The following is a 22,068-nucleotide window of genomic DNA, read 5'->3' as shown; positions in this document are numbered from 1 at the left end:
AAAACCGAGAGAGAGAAAGAAAGAAAACAAATAATGTCGACTATCACAGTTCCGGCACATGCTACTTCCATCACCGATGATGTTGAACAGCTTCGTAAAGCCTTCTCAGGTATGTATATATATATATATATACGTATATATGTGTGTTGTTTTTTAGATCTTATCAACTTTTTTAATGTACATCTTATCAACATTCAATATTGATCTCACACTTTTGATCTTATCTTGTTTCATTTTATTTTCATGTGTGTTACATGATCATGGTAGTGTGTCTAAATTCTTGTATAGTCTTACATTTGAATATATATAAATCTATGTCGTTGACTTAAGTTTTTTTAGAATCTGATCTTGTGATATTTTTACATGATATAATCCTACATATGTGTTTATATATGTTATATGTATGTCTATTGTCTATATTTTATCTAGTTATATAACAATGATTTACAATACATTGTGAAAGACAGAGTGTGACCTATTGAATAGAGTGTCAAATAATATTGTTTTGTGATCATTTTTTTTGTTATTTTTTTGAAGGATGGGGAACAAATGAGGGTTTGATCATTTCAATCTTGTCTCACCGAAACGCTGAACAACGAAAAAAAATCCGAGAAACTTATGCTGCAACCTACAATGAAGATCTCCTTAAATCGCTCGATAAAGAGCTCTCGAATGACTTTGAGGTTGATCTTCATTCTTAACCTTACTTAGTACTCTTATGATGTAAAAATCTGACTAGAAGGATCGGGATCGAATTTTGTTCAAATGGGTTTTTGTGTTTTTTGTTTTGCTTAGAGGTTGGTTCATCTTTGGGCTCTCGGTCCATGTGATAGCGATGCGTATTTGGTGAACGAGGCGACAAAGAGATGGACTAAAAGTAATCAAGTTCTTGTGGAGATTGCTTGTACTAGATCTGCTCATGATCTGCTTCTTGCAAAGCAAGCCTATCATGCTACTTACAAGAGATCCATGGAAGAGGATATTGCATATCACACAACTGGCGACTTCCGAAAGGTATAAACCTCTTAAAAGACTTCAAGAGTCTTGGGTTTCATCCAGCACAGAATACGTTTTTAAGAAAAACCTCTTAAAAAAACCAAAGTTGTTTTTACTTACTAAGTCAAGTAATTAACTAAAGTTAGACTTAAAATGTTATTTATGTAGCTGCTGTTGCCGATAGTGGGCACATACCGTTATGAGGGGACTGAAGTGAACATGACTCTTGCCAAAACCGAAGCCAAGTTGCTCAACCAGAAAATCTGTGACAAATGTTACAACGATGATGATCTTATCAGAATCCTCGCCACGAGAAGCAAAGTACAGATCAATGCAACACTCAACCAATACAAGAATCAGTTTGGAAAAGATATCAACAAGGTACGATTACAAACTTGTCTATGATGTAGTAAAGATGTGTTTGGATTTGTAGTTAAGAACTTTGTGTTATAAAGTTTGATAATTTGCAACTATCTCCAGCGGCCCGTTTGCCAGAATTTGATACTACAGTTGTCAGATATCATATAATCACTTACAAATCATACATCAGTCGCTACTCTAGAGAGAATTAAATCTTAAAAGTTATAACTTTGCCGTTATAACCATTTTATCTATGCAGGATTTGAAAGAAGATCCAAAGGACGAGTACCTTTCATTACTGAGAGCGACCATCAAGTGCTTAACATACCCTGAGAAGTACTTTGAGAAGGTAATCAGGCTATCAATCAACAAAACAGGAACTGATGAAGGTGCACTCACACGTGTTGTTGCTACACGAGCTGAGGTTGACATGAAAACCATCAAAGAAGAGTATCAGAGGAGGAACAGTGTCCCTCTAGACAAGGCAATTGCCAAGGACACTAGAGGAGATTATGAAGACATGCTCTTGTCTCTCATAGGTTGTGCCGATGCTTAGAACTGCAATTTGAAAGCGGTCTGGTGGTCTATGGTACATTTTGATTTGAGTTTTTTTTTTCAGTTTGTGTGAGAATGTAATGTGGTGATAACGTTTTGGATGTGTTTTCGTGTTTTATGTGAACTATCGTGCTAATAAAGTCGGATGATCTTTCCGTTGAGTATTTAGAAAATGTGTTTTGGACTGGTACAGGCAAAGACATTAACTTGATGGTTTGAGTAGCATAAGTTTGCACCCAAACACAAACCATATGATAATAGTGTCAAAAACCCCAACCTCAACCCAAACCGAACATAGACACCCTGCAACACATTTATCTAAATAGGTCATACAGGTTGCCATGTCCAACTTTAATTTTACATATATTTTTTAAGCGTTAGATACTGAAACGGTTGTCAGGTCGATTACTATATACAACTAAAACATTATCCATTAAGAAATAGCTATATCTCAACTCGAATACCATTCATTAATGAAACAGCTTAGATAAATCGACCCATTTACACCCAAAACTCATACAGATCCAAATGGTCCCTAGACCTCATCAACACTATCAATGTCCAGTTGATTTAAGAACAAAACAAAAGTAGCTTGACATGAGGTGTGTAATTCAATAGAATAAATATATAAAAGTCCAAAGTACTTTTTTCCTCCTTGTGGTTTTTCGAATAAGCACTTAACATCCTCGCCATTAATTTTTGGCTAAAATCGTCCCTGTGGTTTACATTTCGTCCTTGGGTCCGTTAACCCCCTCACGTTCCTTGCACGTGAGGAGCATATATGTCTTCTTACCTATTTGTTCCTATGGTTAAGTACAAAATTCGTCCTTATGGTTTGTCATTTTTGCATTTTTCATCCTTGAATTTAACAAACTTTCAAACAAAAATTTAATCAAAAATTAAAACAAACTCAAATCAAAAACCTATATATATACCTACATATGAGGATCTAATTTAATACTGGCCGATACAACTAATTTAATTTTTTTTTTTTTAAATGTTATAAAAGTTACTACAATATAACGAAAAATAGTCAAAATATAATTAGAATTCACTCAAAAAAATAAAAACAAATAGGTACTTTATAACAAATTACAAAAAATAACATTAAAGTATTGTAAAAATAATTTTTAAAAAATTCAAAAAATAAAAAGTGTGAATACCGGAAGTAACGGAACGGTAATACCGAAAATATCAGAAATAGTTGTAGCGGGGTATCTTCCGATACCGGTATTACGGGTATACTACCGGTATTTAAAATATTGTATGTACGTGGTTGCATTTGAAAGTGATTGAGCATATCCTCAAATATAGGTATATAGGTTTTTGTTTTGTTTAGATTAAATTGGTACGGTAATTTTTGTTTGTTTTTTTTTGAAATTTTTTCCTGAAATTGTTAACGACGAGGACGAAAAATGCAAAAACGATAAACCACAGGGACTTTTTTGCACTTAACTTTATGAAAAGACGAAAATGCCCCTCACGTGACTTGCATGTGAGGGTTTAACGGTAAAGTTCTAACGGCAGGGACGAAATGCAAACCACAGGGACGATTTTAGCCAAAAGTTAACAGCGAGGATGAAAAATGCTTATTAAAAAACCACAGGGACGAAAAAAGTACTTTGGCTTGTATAGAAAGAAAAAAGAAAAAACAGGGAGCCTTGGGAATTAAATATTCAGAGGTCTGGAACATGGTTCTCAGCTCTCCATACGAGCATGGATTATTATTGCTATTAAAAAAATGCCTTACGGATATTGCTATTAAAAAAATGCCTTACGGATGAAGTAGGTAAATGGAGGAGGCTTTGCATGTTATAGATGGTGAGCCATTTCAAGTCGGATGTAGTGGGCTAACCAAGCGTTTTGCTCGTTGACGGTTTCAGCCATTACAATATGTTTACCCGGATTAGGATCGAACGTTGATCACTTTTGTGAGAGGCAGTCCGCTTACCACTGGTGGGCTGTAATGGTTTCTTTATGGGTTCACCCTTATTTAATTATTTTTAAGGTGCCAAAATTTATGGGAAGTTACCATTGGCTGTAACCCCTCTTGGGAGTTGGAGAAAACTGAATTCAATCAGGAATCAAATAAGAAATTAGATTGTATATGTAATGCCTCTTTATGGTTTGATAATTGGCAATTTGGCATGGTGTGGGACATCTCTTGTAAAATGGTCTCCAATAGAACTATTTACTGATCTAGGCTCCAGTAGTCCGGTTGGATTGTAAGGCCACTTGAATTGCATAGAAAGCTATTTAATATCATTCAAGGTCAGCTTTGCGATCAGAAAGATTGGGTAAAAGATAAAATAAGGTAGAAAGATAAAAGTGGGAGTTCAATAGGAATGAAAATTGTTGATCAAGAAAAGGGATGATGTTCCATCGTCCAATCTGGTTCAGTTCTCACTGAACATACCTCACATGCGTTCATTCTTGGGCTGTCTACTAAAGAAAAGCTTCGGACTCGAGATGTTTTAAAAAGATGGGAGATAATTGCCGAGTTAAATTTGTCTTTTTGCTTAGGAAGTCTAGTAGATACAGGGTTCTGAGTATTGGTTTTCAACCCTAATAACAAGTCCATTTGTTATTTGCTTCAACTTTGTACTTATCATGCCAAAAAAGATGTGTACTTTATATGCCAAAAAATAAATCATCGCCTAATTCAATAAAATATAAGGAGAGACCTCCTGTAGTTTTAGGTAATTATATTGTGGAATATATTGGACTAAGGCTTATGGGTCTAAAAATAAAGAATACTCTTTCGGTTGACTACTTAAATTTTTTGTGATTAGTTTCAAGTGTGAAGTTGGGTAGGATTGTAGGAACACTGTATTAATTTCTAAAAGCTTTTCTAGAGCAAGTTTCAGGTGGCATTAAAAAAATAAGAAGCTTATCCTACTTTATTTAACTTGGCTTCAATGCAAAAATTCATTAAGAAAAATCTTGTGGCGCTAATAAATCATGCAATAAAAACTTCCATTGGCAGAGAACACTTTTTATTTCCACAGCTAATAACTTTTCCCTTCTGAAAACTCTCAGATAAAGCACACATATGTTAACTACTCAGGAAACAATCATGGTAAGCATAGTAGATCCTTACAAGTCATAACAAGTTCCGACAGGTTTTAAAGTTTATGATAGTTTCACACATTTTTAAGCACTTGAGTAGTACCATATCAAGAACTCATACGCCATTTGCTCTGAGAAAGCACCATTCTACTGTGCTCGGAGAACTTCAATCTCAAACACCAAAGTTGAGTTTGGCTGGATGCCCCATGCAGGAAATCCGCCGGCACCATAAGCGTAGTCAGGTGAGCACTGTAAAATCGTAATTATAATGAATAAGTTATTATCTTTGTTGTAATATTACAACAAATGATTGTTGCAGCAAATGCCAATAGGAAAATATGAAAAAGTAAAGTATATGAATGGATAGCAAATCCGTGCGTATACCCTTAGCCTAGCAACTTCTCCCAATTGCATTCCCAAAACACCTTCATCCCAACCTGCAGTGTATGGCAAGTTAGATTGTTAGAATCAAGAAAAAAACATGTAAACTAACTGAAATCACCGAAATTGACTACACAGCATGATACTATGATAGCACGACAGTTTTAAAATTATCAAGCATTCGCCACTCAACTATGCACTTTCATGTTGTAGTTGTATATGATAACTAGGCTCTTATGTAGCTAAAGTTCTAAAACCATTAATCATAACATATAGCTCTAACTCTAACTCTACGTCAAGATCTCATGCCTACATCGCAAACCTTGATTCTAAGTAACGAACTTGAACTTCATACAACTTTAATATACAAATCGACAAGAATTTGGGACAGAGATTCAATAATACATACAATAAAAATATACTTCAACCAACCCATCCATATTGTTTAAAGTGAGAACCTTATTAAACATTCAAAAATCAGAGCTTTAATAACCCATTAGTGCTCAACATTGTATTCTTGCGAAAACCCATTTGTCTAAACTCTAATCCATATCAAAAATAAAAGACTAAATTCAGAACCAAATAACAGTTCAACCCACCCATATTGTTCAAAGTGAGAATCTTCTTTAACATCCAAAAATCAGAGCTTTAACAACCCATTAGTGCTCAACGTTGAATTCTTACGAAAACCCATGTCTAAACTATATAAAAAATCAAAGACTAAATTTGAAACCAAATAATAGTTCAACCAATCAATACAAGATTACAACTTACCACCCAATTAACTCATGAGCATATAACTTACTCGTAATGTAGTATCAACATCCAAGAGAAAAAAGTACCAAACCCAAAAAAAGCTAATTAGATAGTTCAACTTATTCTTACTCTTGCATGCAACACATATTTTGCAACCAACAACTACTTATAAAGTTTCCCCATACCCTACTCATGATGGGATGGGTATCTTTGACATTGATATAACTACTTATAAGATTTAACTTCATATTAAAATCTTACAAAAATATTTCTCAACACTAGATACCTTATAGTGAGATGACTCGATTTGATAACCCCAAATGAAAAGTGAACTAACTGTTTTTTGGAGGCATTTCACCAGAAAAGGTGAATTAGAAACAACATAATGGTCATTTCAGTAACATCAGATAATCACCGCTTAACAGGATACACACCCTCAACAATATATTACCTTTGATAACTTGGCCTTGACCAATTTTGAAGGTGAATGGCTCCTGTCCTGGATCTTTTGTACTACATTACCAAAAAACAAATCATTAAAAAAACTAGATGAAATCGGTAATAGAAACAAGAAAAAAAAAAACCAAATCTACAACAGTTCTAACCTCCAGAATTTTTTAGAAAGATCACCATTCTTCCCTGAAAACCACAATTAAAAAGCACAAATCAGAACAGAACATTTTGGTAACCATATAAACATAGGGGGTGTTTGATTGTAAACTAATCATTTATGATCATCCGATCATAATTATTTAATAGTTATAATACATCAATAATTAGTTCTTGTTAGGATTAGAATTCTAACCATATCCCAAAAAGCCGACACTCTTTTTTATATCCGTTATAATACTATGAGCTCCGAATATTGTTAATAAACTAAACAAAAACCAAAGATATGTCTAGGAAACTCTGTTTAGTTGTATATTTATGTATCCATATGATTGTTACTACTAAAATTTACTCTCGATATTCAGGAAGATATATATCTATCATGTTTCTTACAAATATTAGCTAAAGAATCGGATTTTATATGTATATACATGTAGCCGGTGTAATGTACCCAAAAATATTCAATTGAGATTGAGATTGCCAAATTATTTGTTGTGCTTTATTGTGTTTCGATACTCCGATCACTTGTCTTTATGATTTTTAAAGTTGCTTACTTTTTTTAAGCGACAAATTTCTTACGACATTCATTTGAACAGGCAGCTTGAAATAAGCAACTCTCAAACTGCTTATTAAAGCAATCTAATTTACTTACTCACATACTCCGATATATACATATATATATATATATATGCAAATCATGTTTTTGATTCAAATATCCAGTTTTCCTAAATCTACAAACAACCACTTAAAATGAAATGAGTTTAAAAGATCATTAGCTACTAGTATTTAAAATGTATAATTAAACTTAAATTAATGAAACAGATAGTAAGTATTAAGTAAATTAGGGTTTTAAAATTAGGGAGAAAAATAAAATAAAAAAAAGATAGGAATATAATACCAAATCCAGTGCAGTGAACGGTGACATTTTGACCGGGTGCGGGTTTAGGGCCGTTTCCGGGTCGGATTACTTCCTTCTCAACTCCCATATTGACCTCGATCGCTTTTTTATTATTTAATTCTTTTTTTAGTTTGATGACTGATGTGTGTGTTTTTAGGGATTTTGGTTTTTGTGCTTGCTTTTAATCGGCCACTGTGGTTGTGTTTATAACGGAGGTTTGATGGAGCCATATAGGCCGACTGATAGCACGTGATAATCACGTGTACTTCAAATCACATAAGGAAAATATTAAAATTAGAATTAATATATTACTCGTAATTTGTTTATGTTAGACTAATAAAGATTAAGAGCTTTTTTTTTAATTATTAAGTACTGAATGTATTAAGTGTTTGAATGTATTGATAACATTTATATGTATTAAATAAAAAATAGGTAATCACCAGTTATTTTTGTTTGCTAAATAAAAAAATAATCATGAAATTTGACTTGATGCATTAAGTTTTTAATGATTAAGTGTATATTAAATAAAAAGAGAAGATAAACTAAGTATAATATATAATTTTTAATTAATTAGTTTAATTAATTATTTTCATATAGTTACATGTTTTAAATATTTACACTTTAAACTATTGAGTTTTAATAAACATTTTTGATAACTTTGTAACAAATGAACATTCATTTTCGTCTCAAAATAGTTTTGAAATTAATAAAATCCCACCAATAACCAGCTTCAATATTACATTTTATTGTTCTGACAACAATCAAGTTTGACAGTTTATTACATTAATCAAAAAATAAAAAGATTTACTAATAGTATACAAATAAAAGTTTATAAATTAACACATCTTTCACCACTAAATCCCTTGGTGGTCACTATTTTATCGTGTCATTATTTAGAAAGTAAAACTATATATGTAGCATATGTATAATCAAACTCATCCTAATCAAATGATGTTATTATTAAAAACATGTTTCAGTTTCCCAAAAAACCAATAATATATAACTTATTATACTAATATTAGTTTTTTATGACATACTACATTTCAACTAATAAAATCACGAAATGTGCATACATAAGCGTTTAAAAAAATATAATATTAAAAATTAAAATTTCGTTAAATGATATTGTCATGGTGTCATCCAATTAAAAAATCGCTGGCATGTGTATCCATCTATAATTTTTATAAATTTACTTCTGGCCTTATTCATTTCTCTTATCACCCTAAACCCCTCGCTCAGTCTCTCTCACGTACACTACAATGGCAAAGCTAGAATTTATTTCTAGATGGGTCTATTTAATAGTAAAAAAGATACTGAAACATAATATATGGAAAGTCATAACCAGAGAAGTATTGATTTACGTTAAGATAATCCAATAATAAGAAAAAGAAAAATTGCTAGTTATTGTCAATTGGGGATATTGCAAAGTTTTCCTTAATAGGAAATGGTTTTATTAAACAAAGCCTTAACAACTATTTGGAAAGGGAAAAAAAAGTTGAAATAAAAGAAAAGAAATAGTTGGGAGAAAAGGAAATAAAAAAAAAAACATAAAAAATGTTGATATGAAAAGAATATCCAGGAAAGAAATAATGGTAAATAACTAATTACATTTTTCACTTAGAAAGAAATGAAAATAAAGGAAAAAATATATAAATATATAGTTTTATAATTATATCCTAAATATATAATTATGAATACAGTTAAGTTTATAGATAGATTAGTAATTCTTAGAAATCAATAAAGTTTTTCTTTTCAATCAACTTTCTCGAATTTTAATAAGTAGCAAGAAAATAAAGTGAAAAAAAAGGAAAGAAAAGAAAGAAGTTTAACAAAAAAAATATTATTTTAAGTAAAGAAGTTTAACAAAAAAAATATTATTTTAAGTCAAAGAAAGTAAAAGAAAAGAAAATTGATAAGGATAAATATTAAACTTATATTATTGTATAGTTAAATTTATATTATTAATCTGTATCAAGTTACAATGATAGATTAATAAATATACTAACTTTTCCTCTTTATCTCTCCATATTTGGAAGGAAAATTAGGATTGAAAATCATTGTTTTTCCTTTCTTTTCTTTAAAATGAAACTCAAGAATATCTGTTAACGCTTTACCCTTTTTGTTCATTTCCTTTCCAATCAAAAACCAACTTAATAATAAAACCTAAGGCAAAAGTAGATATAACACACCTTTATTGTTTATAAGTCCGAACAAAAAATCAAACTTCTATAAGATTAGTACATTTTACATACTATGTTATATATTCTGGATATGCCGATGGATAGGCTATATTTAAGACTTGCGCTTGCTAAAAATGTATCGCAAAGAAGGCAAATAAAGTATGTGAATAAGGGTAAATTAACTATTATATGTCGATGAAGGACGGTTCTTCCTAAGAATTATGGAGGTTTTGAGTGATTTGGCTAAAATTCAAGGGGATGTATGTAACATGTAAAATAAGTCAAACTATAGGGACCGTTATTCTTATTAAGTCTTTGTTGTATTATAAATACTCATGGCCTCTCATCGCCACTAACCCCTCACTACTCACTATTCTTTCTCCCCTACTATCAGGAACATTAACATAAGGTAGCTGCAAGTAGTAAGAAGATCATGGGTGGGAGGTCAGAACAAACTGAGAAAAAAAAACCATCGAGCTCGCTAAGGCTCAAGACGGAAGTTGGCCAGGTCAATATGGTGAAAAGCGAGTCCACATCTTCGCCATTACCAATACAGCAGCTTCACGAGCAACAACAGTAGGCTCCGCCGCTACCGGCACCGGGGGAAGAGGCACCAGAGTCGTCGGCACCAGATTCGTCGGCACTAGAGGCGGCATCGAAGTAGCCTGTCGCCATCCTTTTACTATGTACTAGCTGTAGTTGATACGTAGCATTCATAATAGTTATATATAAAAACTTGTAAATATCACTGAAGTAAAAATTCACAGTAATTGATACTATCAATATAAACCATAATAAGAAAGGAACTAATGGTAAGGAAACTAATGGTAATAAAATTGCAAAAATGCTTTTTGTAGTTTACCCAAATTCGCATGCTCCATCCCTCCGCTTGAATTTTAGCACAATTAGTTCAAAACTACATAATTTCTAGCAAAAATCATCCTTATACCATCATTAATGATATGTTTTTGAGCTTTATTGCAATTAATTATTTGTTGTGTTATAAATAATACCTGGCCTCATTTGATCTCTCATCACCCGTAACCTCTCATTACCACTAAAAAAAAACATGAGTTAGGAAAGATTTAGCATTATCCATAACATAAAAACTTCATGATGATAGTCATATAAAATTGATACAAGAAAAGTTTAAATATGGCTAGGTTAAATTTGTCATTTAAAATGTATAAAAAGAGTAACTCTACAATTTAAATTGATATTTAGGTGTAATTTCGTCCCCCTTTTTTTTTTATCAAGATGACGATTGGGTTGCTAACAAGGAATCTAGTGTCTGACATGACATTTTATTAGGGATTACACTAGGTTAAATGTGAGCCGGTTTTAGGTAAACTCATATCTAAACTTGATTGAAATCCTCACCGCTCTAACATCTTATTTAATTTCAAGTAACCAATCACTGCTCTCAATTTTTTTAAGTTAAGTTATTAAGCGTGCGACTAAATTATGGTATTTAAAAAACTTTTAATAATTAATAATAATAATAACTATAAAAAAGTCTTATTAATTTTTTTAACTATAAGTATTAGTGTACAATATATAAATTATAATTTACATTTTCTTAAATTTTATCCAAAGTGTAAATCTTATTAAACGCATAATTTAAAATTAAGATATTTGAATTTTTAATAATTATTAATAATTAAATTATAAAAACATAATTTTACAAAAAAAAATAAAACTTTTAAACGTTTTAATCGATGATTGTAATACAATCCGTGTAATAACTTGTATTCACATTTAAAAAAAACTTCATACTATATTATTCAGTATATCAACAATATATACTCAAAATAATCATTACCAAATCTGTAGAACACTAAAAAGATTTCATATATAAAAGTTTATTACAGAAGCTATATACTATTCCAAAAGTACATTATCTTTTTAATTTTGTTTTTTAAATTATCAATTTGTTTTTTAGATATTTTAATATTTAAATTTATGAGGTTTTTTTATTTATATATGTATTTAATATTTAATTTAAAAAAATCTCACCGTCTCTATATAAATGTCTTGTTTATTTTAACATCGAGTTAGTGGTTTTTGTTTTAAAACTTTGACCATAAATATATAGTTTTATGTTTTATGTAATAGTTGATGAAACTTATATATAAAAAGCATGTATTCAAACTTAATCAGTTTATATAACTTTTATCAATATGATATAATATAAAAAAGAATATTTAAAATCAAAATTTTAAAAAACAAACTTTCAAAACTTTAAAATATCTATAAACCCTTATAAAACCATATTAAATTTTTTTACTTTAAGAAAGTTCAGCACCTTTTTATACCAAAATACCACTATTTCTTAATCTTAATTCTTCTATACACCTAATCTATACTTTTATACTATCTAATTAAAATAACAACTATCAATCTTTAAATGTTACATGGAGAAACTATCTAAAATAACATTAATGATTAAATTACACTAGTAGTCCTTTATCTTTAAAAATATATTCATTAACCTTTTAAATCAATTACTTTTATATCAATTATCTACACCACTTGACGCCGCCTCCACCAACAACAATCGCTTCCACTACCACACTGTCGCCGCCACGACCACCGCCGCATTGTGCGGGCACCGTGCTAGTAACATTTCTAATGAGACGAAGAATTAATTAAATTTTTATATTTCTACCACTTTTTAAGTAGACAAATTTGCCTTTAGATGCATTTTAAATAACAAACTTACCTTTTATAAAAAAAAAACGCTTTACATACATCTTAAACCGTAAATTTACCCTTTTAACCTTCAAATAAAAATTGTACTGAGTACATATCGGGTGGGTTATACCCACCGTGGGTATAACTAGCCGTTTAACAATCACCGCCATATTCCTCCTGCACATAAATCCTAATACTTTCCATATATCTACAATTAATTCTATATTCTATATAAACTCCCGTATAGATCATAATTACAGCATTCACTCTCTCTCTCTTTCAAGCGCGGTTAATCACTCATTAAGCTCTCTTTAATTGCTTCTTTTATTATCTATTAATCACTTCTTTTTTTGCAGGATCTTTAAATATACATCCATTCATATATTATATCTATATATATCTATTAATCACTTCTTTTTTTGCAGGATCTTTATATATACATTCATTCATTATATATATTATATATATATATCTGTTTCTACTAACATTATATATCTTTTTTGCAGGATCTTTATATTATAGATATATATATATATTTCTTTTAAAACTAACAGTATGAACGATACCTTCAACGCCGCAATTCTCGTGAAAACGTATTTCCTCTTTTCTTTCTCCTCAATTTAATGTTTTTTTTTTTTAAATAGTATTTTGTATCTTATGAATAGTTAAAAAAGTTTGTATTTCTAATTAGGGTTTTTGATTTTTGTTTTTTAAATAAAAAACAAAAATATTGTATCTTATGAATTGTTAAAAAAGATTGTATTTTTAATTGTGGGTATTTTTTGTTTGTTTGTTTTTCAAATAGTTGGATTTCTAAATTGGGTTTTTTTGATTTGTTTGTGATATATAGTTGGATAGGTTCATACCGAATAGATCAGCCATGGATTTCGATTATGCACATTACATGTTGACAGAAGCAAAAAAAGGTAAGGAAAACCCGGTGAAGTGCTCACCGTCTTCCGAAGCGTACAAGAACCTTTTGGCGGAAACCTTCAACATGAACAGAACCCGGATTCTTGCTTTCAAGAACAAGCCACCCACGCCCACTGAAGCGCTTCCCAGCGCTTGCTTTTCTCCTGTTCAGCAATCGAAACCTGTGAAACCAAGAAGATACATTCGACAGGTATATATATATATACTATTTACAAGGTCAGTTTGTTTCTTGTTTACTTTCCTTATGTTTTTTACTCAAAAAAGATCCGATTAGGGTTGACTACTTATAAGTACATTATATACAAGTGTTTCTTGATTTCAAGTCCTAAAACGTTGTTTCGTTAAAATTTACACTTGTTATCAGTTTCAAATTCGTGTCTTGTTTTCAATAGCTAGAACTAGAATGTGGTTTGTTTACAAGATCCATTCTTTTATTATCTGCAAATTTGTGTCTTTTACAATTACCCCATGTTGTTGTTTTATGAAAAGTTCCATTTGTTAGCGTCTTTTTGTTATAGGATTCGATTTTTTGTCTTGTTTCAAATCCCTAATATGCGGTTTTGTTGAATGATTTCAGACTGCGGAAAGAACATTGGATGCACCAGATATTATAGATGATTTCTACCTGAATCTGTTGGATTGGGGAAGCAGCAATGTTATTGCGATTGCTCTTGGATCAACAGTGTATCTGTGGAATGCTATGGATGGTAATACATCAGAGCTTTTCACTGTAGATGATGAGAGTGGCCCAGTGACTAGTGTCAAATGGGCACCTGATGGACGTCACATTTCAGTAGGTCTAAACAACGCCGAAGTCCAGCTTTGGGATTCGACAGCTGAAAAATTGGTATGTATCTTATATTTATTTATTTAAAACAAGGATTTTTACCCCGCACGATGCGCGGCTCTTGAATTATATTTTCAAAACTTTTAGTATTGAATCAATAAAATCTCTAATAAGCAACGTTTAGATAAAAAAAATTGTATAAAATAATTAAAAATATTTTAAAATCAAATATTCAAAATTTTCTTAATAGTCAAATCCACTGCATAAATGAGTGGACAAACGAAATATTAGAATACATTTAAACAATTAGCAACAACAATTTTGTGAAATAAACTTGTTATATTGATTTAGTATAATACATATATTGATATAGACGCTTTTATATGTTAGTAATTAACAAACTTATATATTGGAAAAAAGGTGCTAGCAATTATTTATTTGGAAACAAATTAAAAATTGATTATTTTATTCATAATATGTTGTGATTTTATTTTATTGATATTGTAACAAAAAAGGAATGTAGTAAATATTAAATGGGAAAAATTTATAAAGATGACACATAGGAAATATCTTATGTGGCAAAATCTAAAGATAGCTTTAAGTTGAGTTGGATGACTTTAAAAAGCTAGGATAACTATTGTTTTATTAGATATATAGATATAGATATGATCTCGATATTTTATTTTATTTAGGTTGTAAAGTTGGGTGGTCTTGTGGTTTTTCTGGACAACCTGGGGATTCTGTAAACGGGTCAATACATGCTTAAATAAAAGAGGCTGAACATGTTGACGGGTCAGAATGGAATACTTAAGAAGAAGATTGTTCTAATGCATCTGTTTTAGACCATTGTGTTGCATAAATAATAAGGTTGTTCAAATGCATCTGTTTTGGAAAATTATGTTGCATAATTAATAAGACCTGTTTTGACTTTTGACCCATTACCTGATATGCCCAACTTGTCCATGAATACTAATTGACACTTTTGTTTGAAACAGTTGAGAACCATCAGAGGCGGTCACCAATCTCGGGTTGGTGCGTTGGACTGGAACAAGCACATCCTCACTACAGGAGGAATGGACGGACGGATTGTAAACAATGATGTTAGGATCAGATCACCCATAGTTGAAACCTACTCTGGACACCACCAAGAAGTTTGTGGCTTGAAGTGGTCAGCCTCTGGTCAGCAGTTAGCTAGTGGTGGAAACGACAATCTTCTTCACATTTGGGACAGATCCATGGCTTCTACGAATGCCCTAACTCAATATCTTCACAGGCTCGAGGATCACACTGCAGCAGTGAAAGCTCTTGCTTGGTGCCCATTCCAAGCTAATCTTTTGGCTTCCGGAGGTGGTGGTGGTGACATGTGTATCAAGTTTTGGAACATGCACACTGGTTCTTGCCTGAACTCAGTGGACACTGGGTCACAAGTGTGTGCACTTTTATGGAACAAGAACGAACGTGAGCTGCTGAGCTCACATGGGTTTACACAGAACCAGCTGACACTATGGAAGTACCCCTCAATGGTTAAGATGGCTGACCTTACTAGCCATACTTCAAGAGTTCTTTTCATGGTACAGGTATAGTCAAAAAGCATAGAACATTGTTTTGTATTTAAATTTGATTCCAATTATAAATTTTGATCGCTAATGATAATATTGATTTCTGTTTGCAGAGCCCAGATGGATGTACAGTTGCTTCAGCTGCAGGAGATGAGACATTGAGATTGTGGAATGTTTTTGGGAGACCTGAGGTGGCTGCTAAAGCTGCTCCTAAAGCTAGCCCGGAACCGTTTGCTCACGTGAGCCGTATTCGTTAGCTAACTTGGAACATGTGGAGTGCATAGGTGGACAGCAAATATACACTGTAAAAAAGACACAAGCTGTAGAGATTTATAGCATAGGTGGACAGTAAATATACACTGCAAGAAAGACACAAGTTGTAGAGATTTATCCATCAAATATATAATACTAACAGAAAGTATATAAATGTGAGTACTCATGAGGTGGTTCAGCAACAAAAAGATTAGTAAGAGTTTTTAGCAAGTTTTGCAGCTTGTCCTCTACATGATTTTATTTTATTTATCCTTTGTAAAGAAGTTAATTTTGTGAAGTATTTTCAATTTCTTTTAATCACATCTTCCGAATCAATTGAAGGATTAAAATTTATCCATGATATATATACCAAAATTTATATTTCATATCATATTTTTATCACTTCTAAGAAATCTTTGTTAACTTTTAGCACTTTTAGGAACTTTGGATTCTTATCGGGTGAAAATGCTGGACAATTTAGGCGTTATAAATCAAATAGAAATTGGTATTTCATACTATTATTACAGAGTACAAGAATGATTTGTCACATTATAGTCTTCCGGTTGTTGTATATCTACTACCGTGGAAACAAAAAGGATACAAGATTTTCTGAATTTATTTACTATCTATCTATATCTATTGATTGAAAGCCTAGAGTCGCCACAATTGCGGAATTTGTCCCCTGCATGAAGTTACAAAGGTTGTACCCATGAACCAACCCCCTACAGCGAAATAGGCACAAGAGATTCGATTCGGAACTATTATATGTCCAAGGTTCAATATTGAAAAAATTTAACAAAAAGACACATTTATTGGTTACAGACTCACTCATTTTTTAAGCTTCACAAAAACGTCGATTGCCCTCAAACATCAAATAAATAATATTAACATAAATTACAACATATATTAATCGTATTTCCTAATTAAAAACAGGATAAATTATAGATAAGGTGTGTCTAAATTCATTTGCCATATAAATAACAATGTGAAAAAAGATGGTTCTTTTGTTTCACTTGCATACCAATCTTCTAGATTAAGTTATTATTCAACAACTTTTAATATATGTTGCAAGCATTGATGAAAGTATTAATATTCTCTACTAATCTACTATTTTACAAAAAAATATTTTCTCGGGAGTAGCAAATAGTAAGGGTTAATGATCAAACTTTAACATCCTTAGATAAATGATGTGTAGATTGAAGACAGCCCCCCTCAAAAGATGGTTATTGCAATTATCGATTGGTAGGGATAATTAGTTCAAAAATGAAAGAGCACAAAAACATAATTTGTAATTTACTTAAAACCGATTAGATGTTTAATCACAAGTCTATAATCTTTAAACCCTTATAAAGCATATGGCATGTTTTTTTTTAAACTTTTAAGTCTCAAAAATACCTTTAATTATTTTATTCTACCTACACGGCTAGGCTACACTTAACATAACCAAAAATAACTAAACTACCTTTTTTTTTTATCAATTCCTATCCCAACTAGTAAAACAAACACACACAACACCAACTCCCTCTCTCTAGTCTCTACGCTCAAACACCTTCTCTACTTTTTCTCTCTCACTACTGCAACGTGCGGGTATCCATCTAGTATCAATAAAATAGAAATTATATATTAATGGTTTAAACACAAATCTAGAAAGTAAATCCAAATTTACTTGATGATATTTTTTGTCCATATACAACCGTTACAAACTTACAATAGCATACAAGTATACAACATATTGTATGATTAAGCATTTCACTGCATGCCACAAAAAAATCATTAAAAAAAAAACTGCAAAGCTTGAAAAATTAAAATCACCAACCACTCTGACCAGAGAGAATGGTCAAATTCTTTTGTTACAAGAAGAAAACTCAACTTTAATTCTAAGTAGTTCATTAGGACAAACACATAATTATGAACATAACCAACCTAATCACCCAAAAGTGCACATATGATATACGGTCCATACACTATCATGTACCCTAAGAAAAACAAATAATAAAAAGAACCACAAACCCACAGTCAAAGCCAGATAAGAAGAATAGAAGGCCCGGAGATAATAATAATGTAGAAAACAAATGAGTTAGAACCTAAACCAATGCAATGCTACTCTCGCCACCTGGTGGCTTGCGAACGCCACCTAGATAGTCTCTAGATTCTGCTTTCCCGTCAGCAAAGATGTTACTTCCACTCATTTCCCGAAGCTTTGCAGAGCTTAATGGCTTTTCTGATGATGCTGGAGTCTCGTCGCCTTTGAAGATATTGTTTCCTGAAAGCTCTGTAAACTTCTGGCTCGGGATCTTTTTTGCCGTCTTGATGGGTTCATCACCCTTTGTCTAAGAAACAAAAGGTAGACAAAAATTGGTAAACTGAAATTGGTCTCACTTGTATAGATATGATACATGAGAACTTCATATGCGATACATAAAACAAAGAAACGAAAATGATAGATGCCGCAAGACAGATTTGGGTTGAAACATGTCAATTAAACATGCAGGTCAAATTGTGCTGGTCCGGGTTTGGTCAATTCACAAACAATTATTTGCCCAGATTTTAGATCTTTTTATATCTTATGGGTTATTTATGATTACCAGAACAACACTAATACGATAATAATCTGAAGGTTCGAACAAAATGATTTAGAAGGTTGTATGCAAACTATGCATTATCAGTCAAACTTTTGACTTGCACCTCTAGTAGAAATAAGTGGGACCCAAAAAGATTAGATGGAACTTTAATGTGGTTAACTATATGTCAATAAGGTAACACTTGTGCAGGAGGAACATAAAAAAATTGGTTAGATAATGGAAGAGAAACAATCTATCTTTTTGTCGAAATATTAGGAGTAAAGTGGTTGTGATATACTTATAAGATGACAATGAGAAAAAATTTATCGGGGCTGAATAACTTGAAATAATTTGGTTTTAACTTTAGACCTCATTTAAATCAATTAAGTATTGTTGGAGTGTAACATGCTATTTCTGACAGTACAGCTTTTAAAGTAAAGGGAATGCTTCATTTTCAAGAGAAGTAGCAGTTCTTTCAATGATTATTTAAGAACCATTTCGGATGCCAAACATTAAAAATTCATTAAATTATTTTTTAAGAAAGGGCGGAATCTTTCAACCACTCACACAACTTGGGTGGGAATTCATTTTTTGAAGGGTTTTGGAAATAGATTTTCAAATACTAAAGGGGCTAAAGTCAAACTTCAAATCAAGGAAACATGCAATGTGTCATTACGGACAGTGTGTGCATTTACAGACAAAGAAAAATTGGCATGCAACAGGGCCAGGTCAAAATGATAGTTTCTTTGTACAGATTGGTTTGACCCAAAACATTTTATTTCTAAAAAATTTGGATTTATTATAAATATTACTGTATTAATTAGTGCGTCAAATATGAATAACACGCAGTATAATGTTGTGCATAAACATAACCACCCCCCATAACTAATTTTCAAACGCATATACAGCACTTAACTACGCCTTTTTCATAGCCCTAAGGATAGCAAACTCCATTAATTTATATTAGCTCAACCATAATCTGCTTGTTTATATAGATTAAAAATAGGCTTTGGGCGACTTCTGATCCGTTTGGCCCTGATGTGTTTCTTACTAAGCTACATCTATTTTTTAATCCTTTAGCGCTAAAATATATCCTGAATCGACCAATTCATGAAATTGCCACCAACATTATATGAGAATAAACTAAAGCATGTACGAAATATGAAAGAAATGCATACATTAAGTGGATCAGATTCACCGAGGCTTATGCTTTCTTTCAATGCCAAAGCACGTGCACCCAATGGACGCGGTTTTATTTCAGGAGGTGGTGCAAATATGTTATGTCCACTGAGCTCCTTGTTCTTTGCATTCGAAAATTGCTTCTTCAATTTTGCATCTGCTTCGCTATCTAAGGTACCACTTAGCTCCCGCTGCTTGGCTTCAGAGAGTGCCTTTTTTGGAGACACTGATTCTTCTTCACCAAATGAAATGTGACTTATCCCAGAAACCGTTTGCTGATGAAAATAAAACTCATCAGAACAGAATAACAATCTCCCTCTAAATTTCAATACATTATATTCAAAACAAAGAAAGATTCACTAAGATGTTTTAATTTATGGCGAAAAGACGAGCTTTCCTGCAACACAAGTTGTTAAAGACCTTTCAACCAAATAGCTTATAACAGGGGTAAACTGGTAACATGTAAAAATTTGTATCATATCCATCAGAGAATTCAAATTCATTAATAAAAAGGTTTTAATTGTAAAAAAAGCAAGGAATAACTTTTCAGGATTCAATGTAGTGTTTTGTACATTAACAATTAAAAAAAATAGGTTACCTGATACATCCGTAATCCAGTTTTACTAGTTGCAGTGGGATTTGCAGCATCAGATTCTTCTACATCATTCTCTCCACCAGCAGCAAATATGCCACTGCCAGTGATCTCCTTTAACTTATAGCCTGAAACAGGTTTCCTGGAATGACCAAGTCAATGTCTAAAGTTATATCCAAATACAAAATTATGGTCAAAAGGATTCAACTTCCACGCTACGCTTACCTATCAATCCTATCATTCCACGAAATGAACAAGAAAATGTCTAAAGTTAACAACGGGTTCTTAGTATAAAATTTCCAAACCTATCTTGCCAAAGTTCCAAACTTTAGATGCTATATAAGTATATAACCTAAAATGACGACAGCCTTAACGCTATTATCAACATATATCATTAACGGATATCTTATAGACATGTATGATTGACACTATAGCAACAAAAACATACAAACAAAAATGACAAGTTAAACACTTTCAAAATTGCACAAATCCGAAACTTAACACTTAACAAGATATTCGTTTATACAATCCAATTAGATCTGCCATAATCTCATATACTCAAAACATGATACTAGTCATACAACCTCCAACCGTGATCAAAATTTCAAATTTCAAAATACCGAATTACCGATTACTAAAAATCTTCTAATAGTTAAACCACATTAATTAGATCTATATCCGAAAATTTCGCAGCAGATCTTATTAGTCAGTACTCAGTACTACTTTCAACAATATTCACAGCACCACATATGTCACTCTTACATATCAATAATTTATTCACAATTTTCATTTCACATTTTCACATCAAAAATATACATATATATATATATATATATATATAGTAGCAAACAGATCTCAAAACCTCTTGTTTAAGCTCTCAACTTCTTCATCAGTTACTTGACCACCAAACACAACTTTACTGATTCCATCTGACGGCTGTAATTCAATCAATCACAAAAATTATATTTATAAAAAAAATTATTCATAAAATATATATTCAAATTTCAAAAATGAAGAATTAATAATAATAATAATAAAAAATGTTTGAATATACTTATATGTATAGATATATATACCTGATGAGAACGAGGAGCAGAAGCGGTGGCCGGAGAATCGCCGACGGGAATTTCCGACCAGGTTAACAGATCTGCGGTTGAAGTGTGAGGTTTTCTGACCGGAGTATTTTTCTCCATTTTTTTAATTTTTCCGGCTATTAATTTAATTAATTCCAGATAGTTGTAAACAGTTCTTAAACGATAAATTGCGAGATAGCAACTTTTAAAAGTGAAAGATCCGATTCTTCAAAGCGACGTCGTGTGGTTTCTTTTATTTATGTATATATAGATATAGATATATGTGTGTATGTATATGTATAGGTGTTGGAACTTGAAAGCTAAGATAATTAAGAATTTGGAAAGAAAAGTTTAAATTTTAAGCAGTGTGTGTGTGTGAGTGAGGGTGTGAGCTGCCCCCTTTTTTCTCCCCTGTTTGATTTAAAAATTAAATCCCGTTTTTTGTGGATTTTAAATTTAAAAATTTTGTGTTTTCTTTTTCTAAGAAGAAAATAATGATATCATCAAAGTTGACAAGTTGAGTTATTTTATGATCAACAAAGTAAAAATGCTAAAGGACCAAATATGAAAGTTATTTTTTCAATGGGCCAAAAATGAAATAGCGAGTTATCTGATTTACTTTATAATTTTTCTA

At 31.6% G+C, this 22,068-nt stretch overlaps 4 protein-coding genes across 4 annotated transcripts; 2 read left to right on the top strand and 2 right to left on the bottom strand.

Moving 5' to 3' along the window:
* On the top strand, nt 1-2,075 carry LOC122588615 (annexin D2-like). The gene is made up of 5 exons (XM_043760768.1): nt 1-109; nt 538-683; nt 796-1,014; nt 1,165-1,377; nt 1,616-2,075. Exons 1-5 carry the CDS (start codon nt 34-36, stop codon nt 1,910-1,912), a joined length of 951 nt encoding a protein of 316 aa, XP_043616703.1. The 5' UTR covers nt 1-33; the 3' UTR covers nt 1,913-2,075.
* A 2,798-nt stretch (nt 2,076-4,873) lies between these two features.
* On the bottom strand, nt 4,874-7,821 carry LOC122588695 (peptidyl-prolyl cis-trans isomerase FKBP12). The gene is made up of 5 exons (XM_043760863.1): nt 7,625-7,821; nt 6,723-6,756; nt 6,569-6,630; nt 5,365-5,417; nt 4,874-5,229 (listed from the first exon to the last, which is right to left on the bottom strand). Exons 1-5 carry the CDS (start codon nt 7,710-7,712, stop codon nt 5,128-5,130), a joined length of 339 nt encoding a protein of 112 aa, XP_043616798.1. The 5' UTR covers nt 7,713-7,821; the 3' UTR covers nt 4,874-5,127.
* A 5,240-nt stretch (nt 7,822-13,061) lies between these two features.
* LOC122589189 (cell division cycle 20.2, cofactor of APC complex-like) lies at nt 13,062-16,347 on the top strand. The gene is made up of 5 exons (XM_043761440.1): nt 13,062-13,091; nt 13,349-13,621; nt 14,009-14,278; nt 15,214-15,795; nt 15,891-16,347. The coding sequence occupies exons 2-5, from the start codon at nt 13,379-13,381 to the stop codon at nt 16,032-16,034; spliced, it is 1,239 nt and encodes a 412-aa protein (XP_043617375.1). The 5' UTR covers nt 13,062-13,091; nt 13,349-13,378; the 3' UTR covers nt 16,035-16,347.
* Nucleotides 16,348-17,802: 1,455 nt separating this feature from the next.
* LOC122587473 lies at nt 17,803-21,743 on the bottom strand. Its single transcript, XM_043759658.1, has 5 exons — nt 21,438-21,743; nt 21,224-21,297; nt 20,368-20,503; nt 19,769-20,044; nt 17,803-18,359 (listed from the first exon to the last, which is right to left on the bottom strand). The coding sequence occupies exons 1-5, from the start codon at nt 21,552-21,554 to the stop codon at nt 18,114-18,116; spliced, it is 849 nt and encodes a 282-aa protein (XP_043615593.1). The 5' UTR covers nt 21,555-21,743; the 3' UTR covers nt 17,803-18,113.
* Between the last annotated feature and the right edge of the window lie 325 nt (nt 21,744-22,068).

This window comes from Erigeron canadensis, chromosome 2 (assembly GCF_010389155.1).
Source record: "Erigeron canadensis isolate Cc75 chromosome 2, C_canadensis_v1, whole genome shotgun sequence".
NCBI classification, from domain to species: Eukaryota; Viridiplantae; Streptophyta; class Magnoliopsida; order Asterales; family Asteraceae; genus Erigeron; species Erigeron canadensis.
The sequence above is the reverse complement of the archived record's forward strand: the minus strand, read 5'-3'. Positions and strand labels throughout refer to the sequence as shown.

Coding starts and splice junctions, on each gene's coding strand:
- LOC122588615 (XM_043760768.1), top strand. CDS start 34: ATGTCGACTATCACAGTTCCGGCACATGCTACTTCCATCACCGATGAT. Junction 1,015..1,164: donor CAACTGGCGACTTCCGAAAG/GTATAAACCTCT, acceptor TTATTTATGTAG/CTGCTGTTGCCGATAGTGGG. Junction 1,378..1,615: donor TTGGAAAAGATATCAACAAG/GTACGATTACAA, acceptor TTATCTATGCAG/GATTTGAAAGAAGATCCAAA.
- LOC122588695 (XM_043760863.1), bottom strand. CDS start 7,712: ATGGGAGTTGAGAAGGAAGTAATCCGACCCGGAAACGGCCCTAAACCC. Junction 6,757..7,624: donor CGTTCACTGCACTGGATTTG/GTATTATATTCC, acceptor TGTGGTTTTCAG/GGAAGAATGGTGATCTTTCT. Junction 5,418..6,568: donor TCAAGGCCAAGTTATCAAAG/GTAATATATTGT, acceptor CATACACTGCAG/GTTGGGATGAAGGTGTTTTG.
- LOC122589189 (XM_043761440.1), top strand. CDS start 13,379: ATGGATTTCGATTATGCACATTACATGTTGACAGAAGCAAAAAAAGGT. Junction 13,622..14,008: donor CAAGAAGATACATTCGACAG/GTATATATATAT, acceptor GAATGATTTCAG/ACTGCGGAAAGAACATTGGA. Junction 15,796..15,890: donor GAGTTCTTTTCATGGTACAG/GTATAGTCAAAA, acceptor TTCTGTTTGCAG/AGCCCAGATGGATGTACAGT.
- LOC122587473 (XM_043759658.1), bottom strand. CDS start 21,554: ATGGAGAAAAATACTCCGGTCAGAAAACCTCACACTTCAACCGCAGAT. Junction 20,504..21,223: donor GTTGAGAGCTTAAACAAGAG/GTTTTGAGATCT, acceptor TGGTCATTCCAG/GAAACCTGTTTCAGGCTATA. Junction 18,360..19,768: donor GTGAATCTGATCCACTTAAT/GTATGCATTTCT, acceptor TTTGTTTCTTAG/ACAAAGGGTGATGAACCCAT.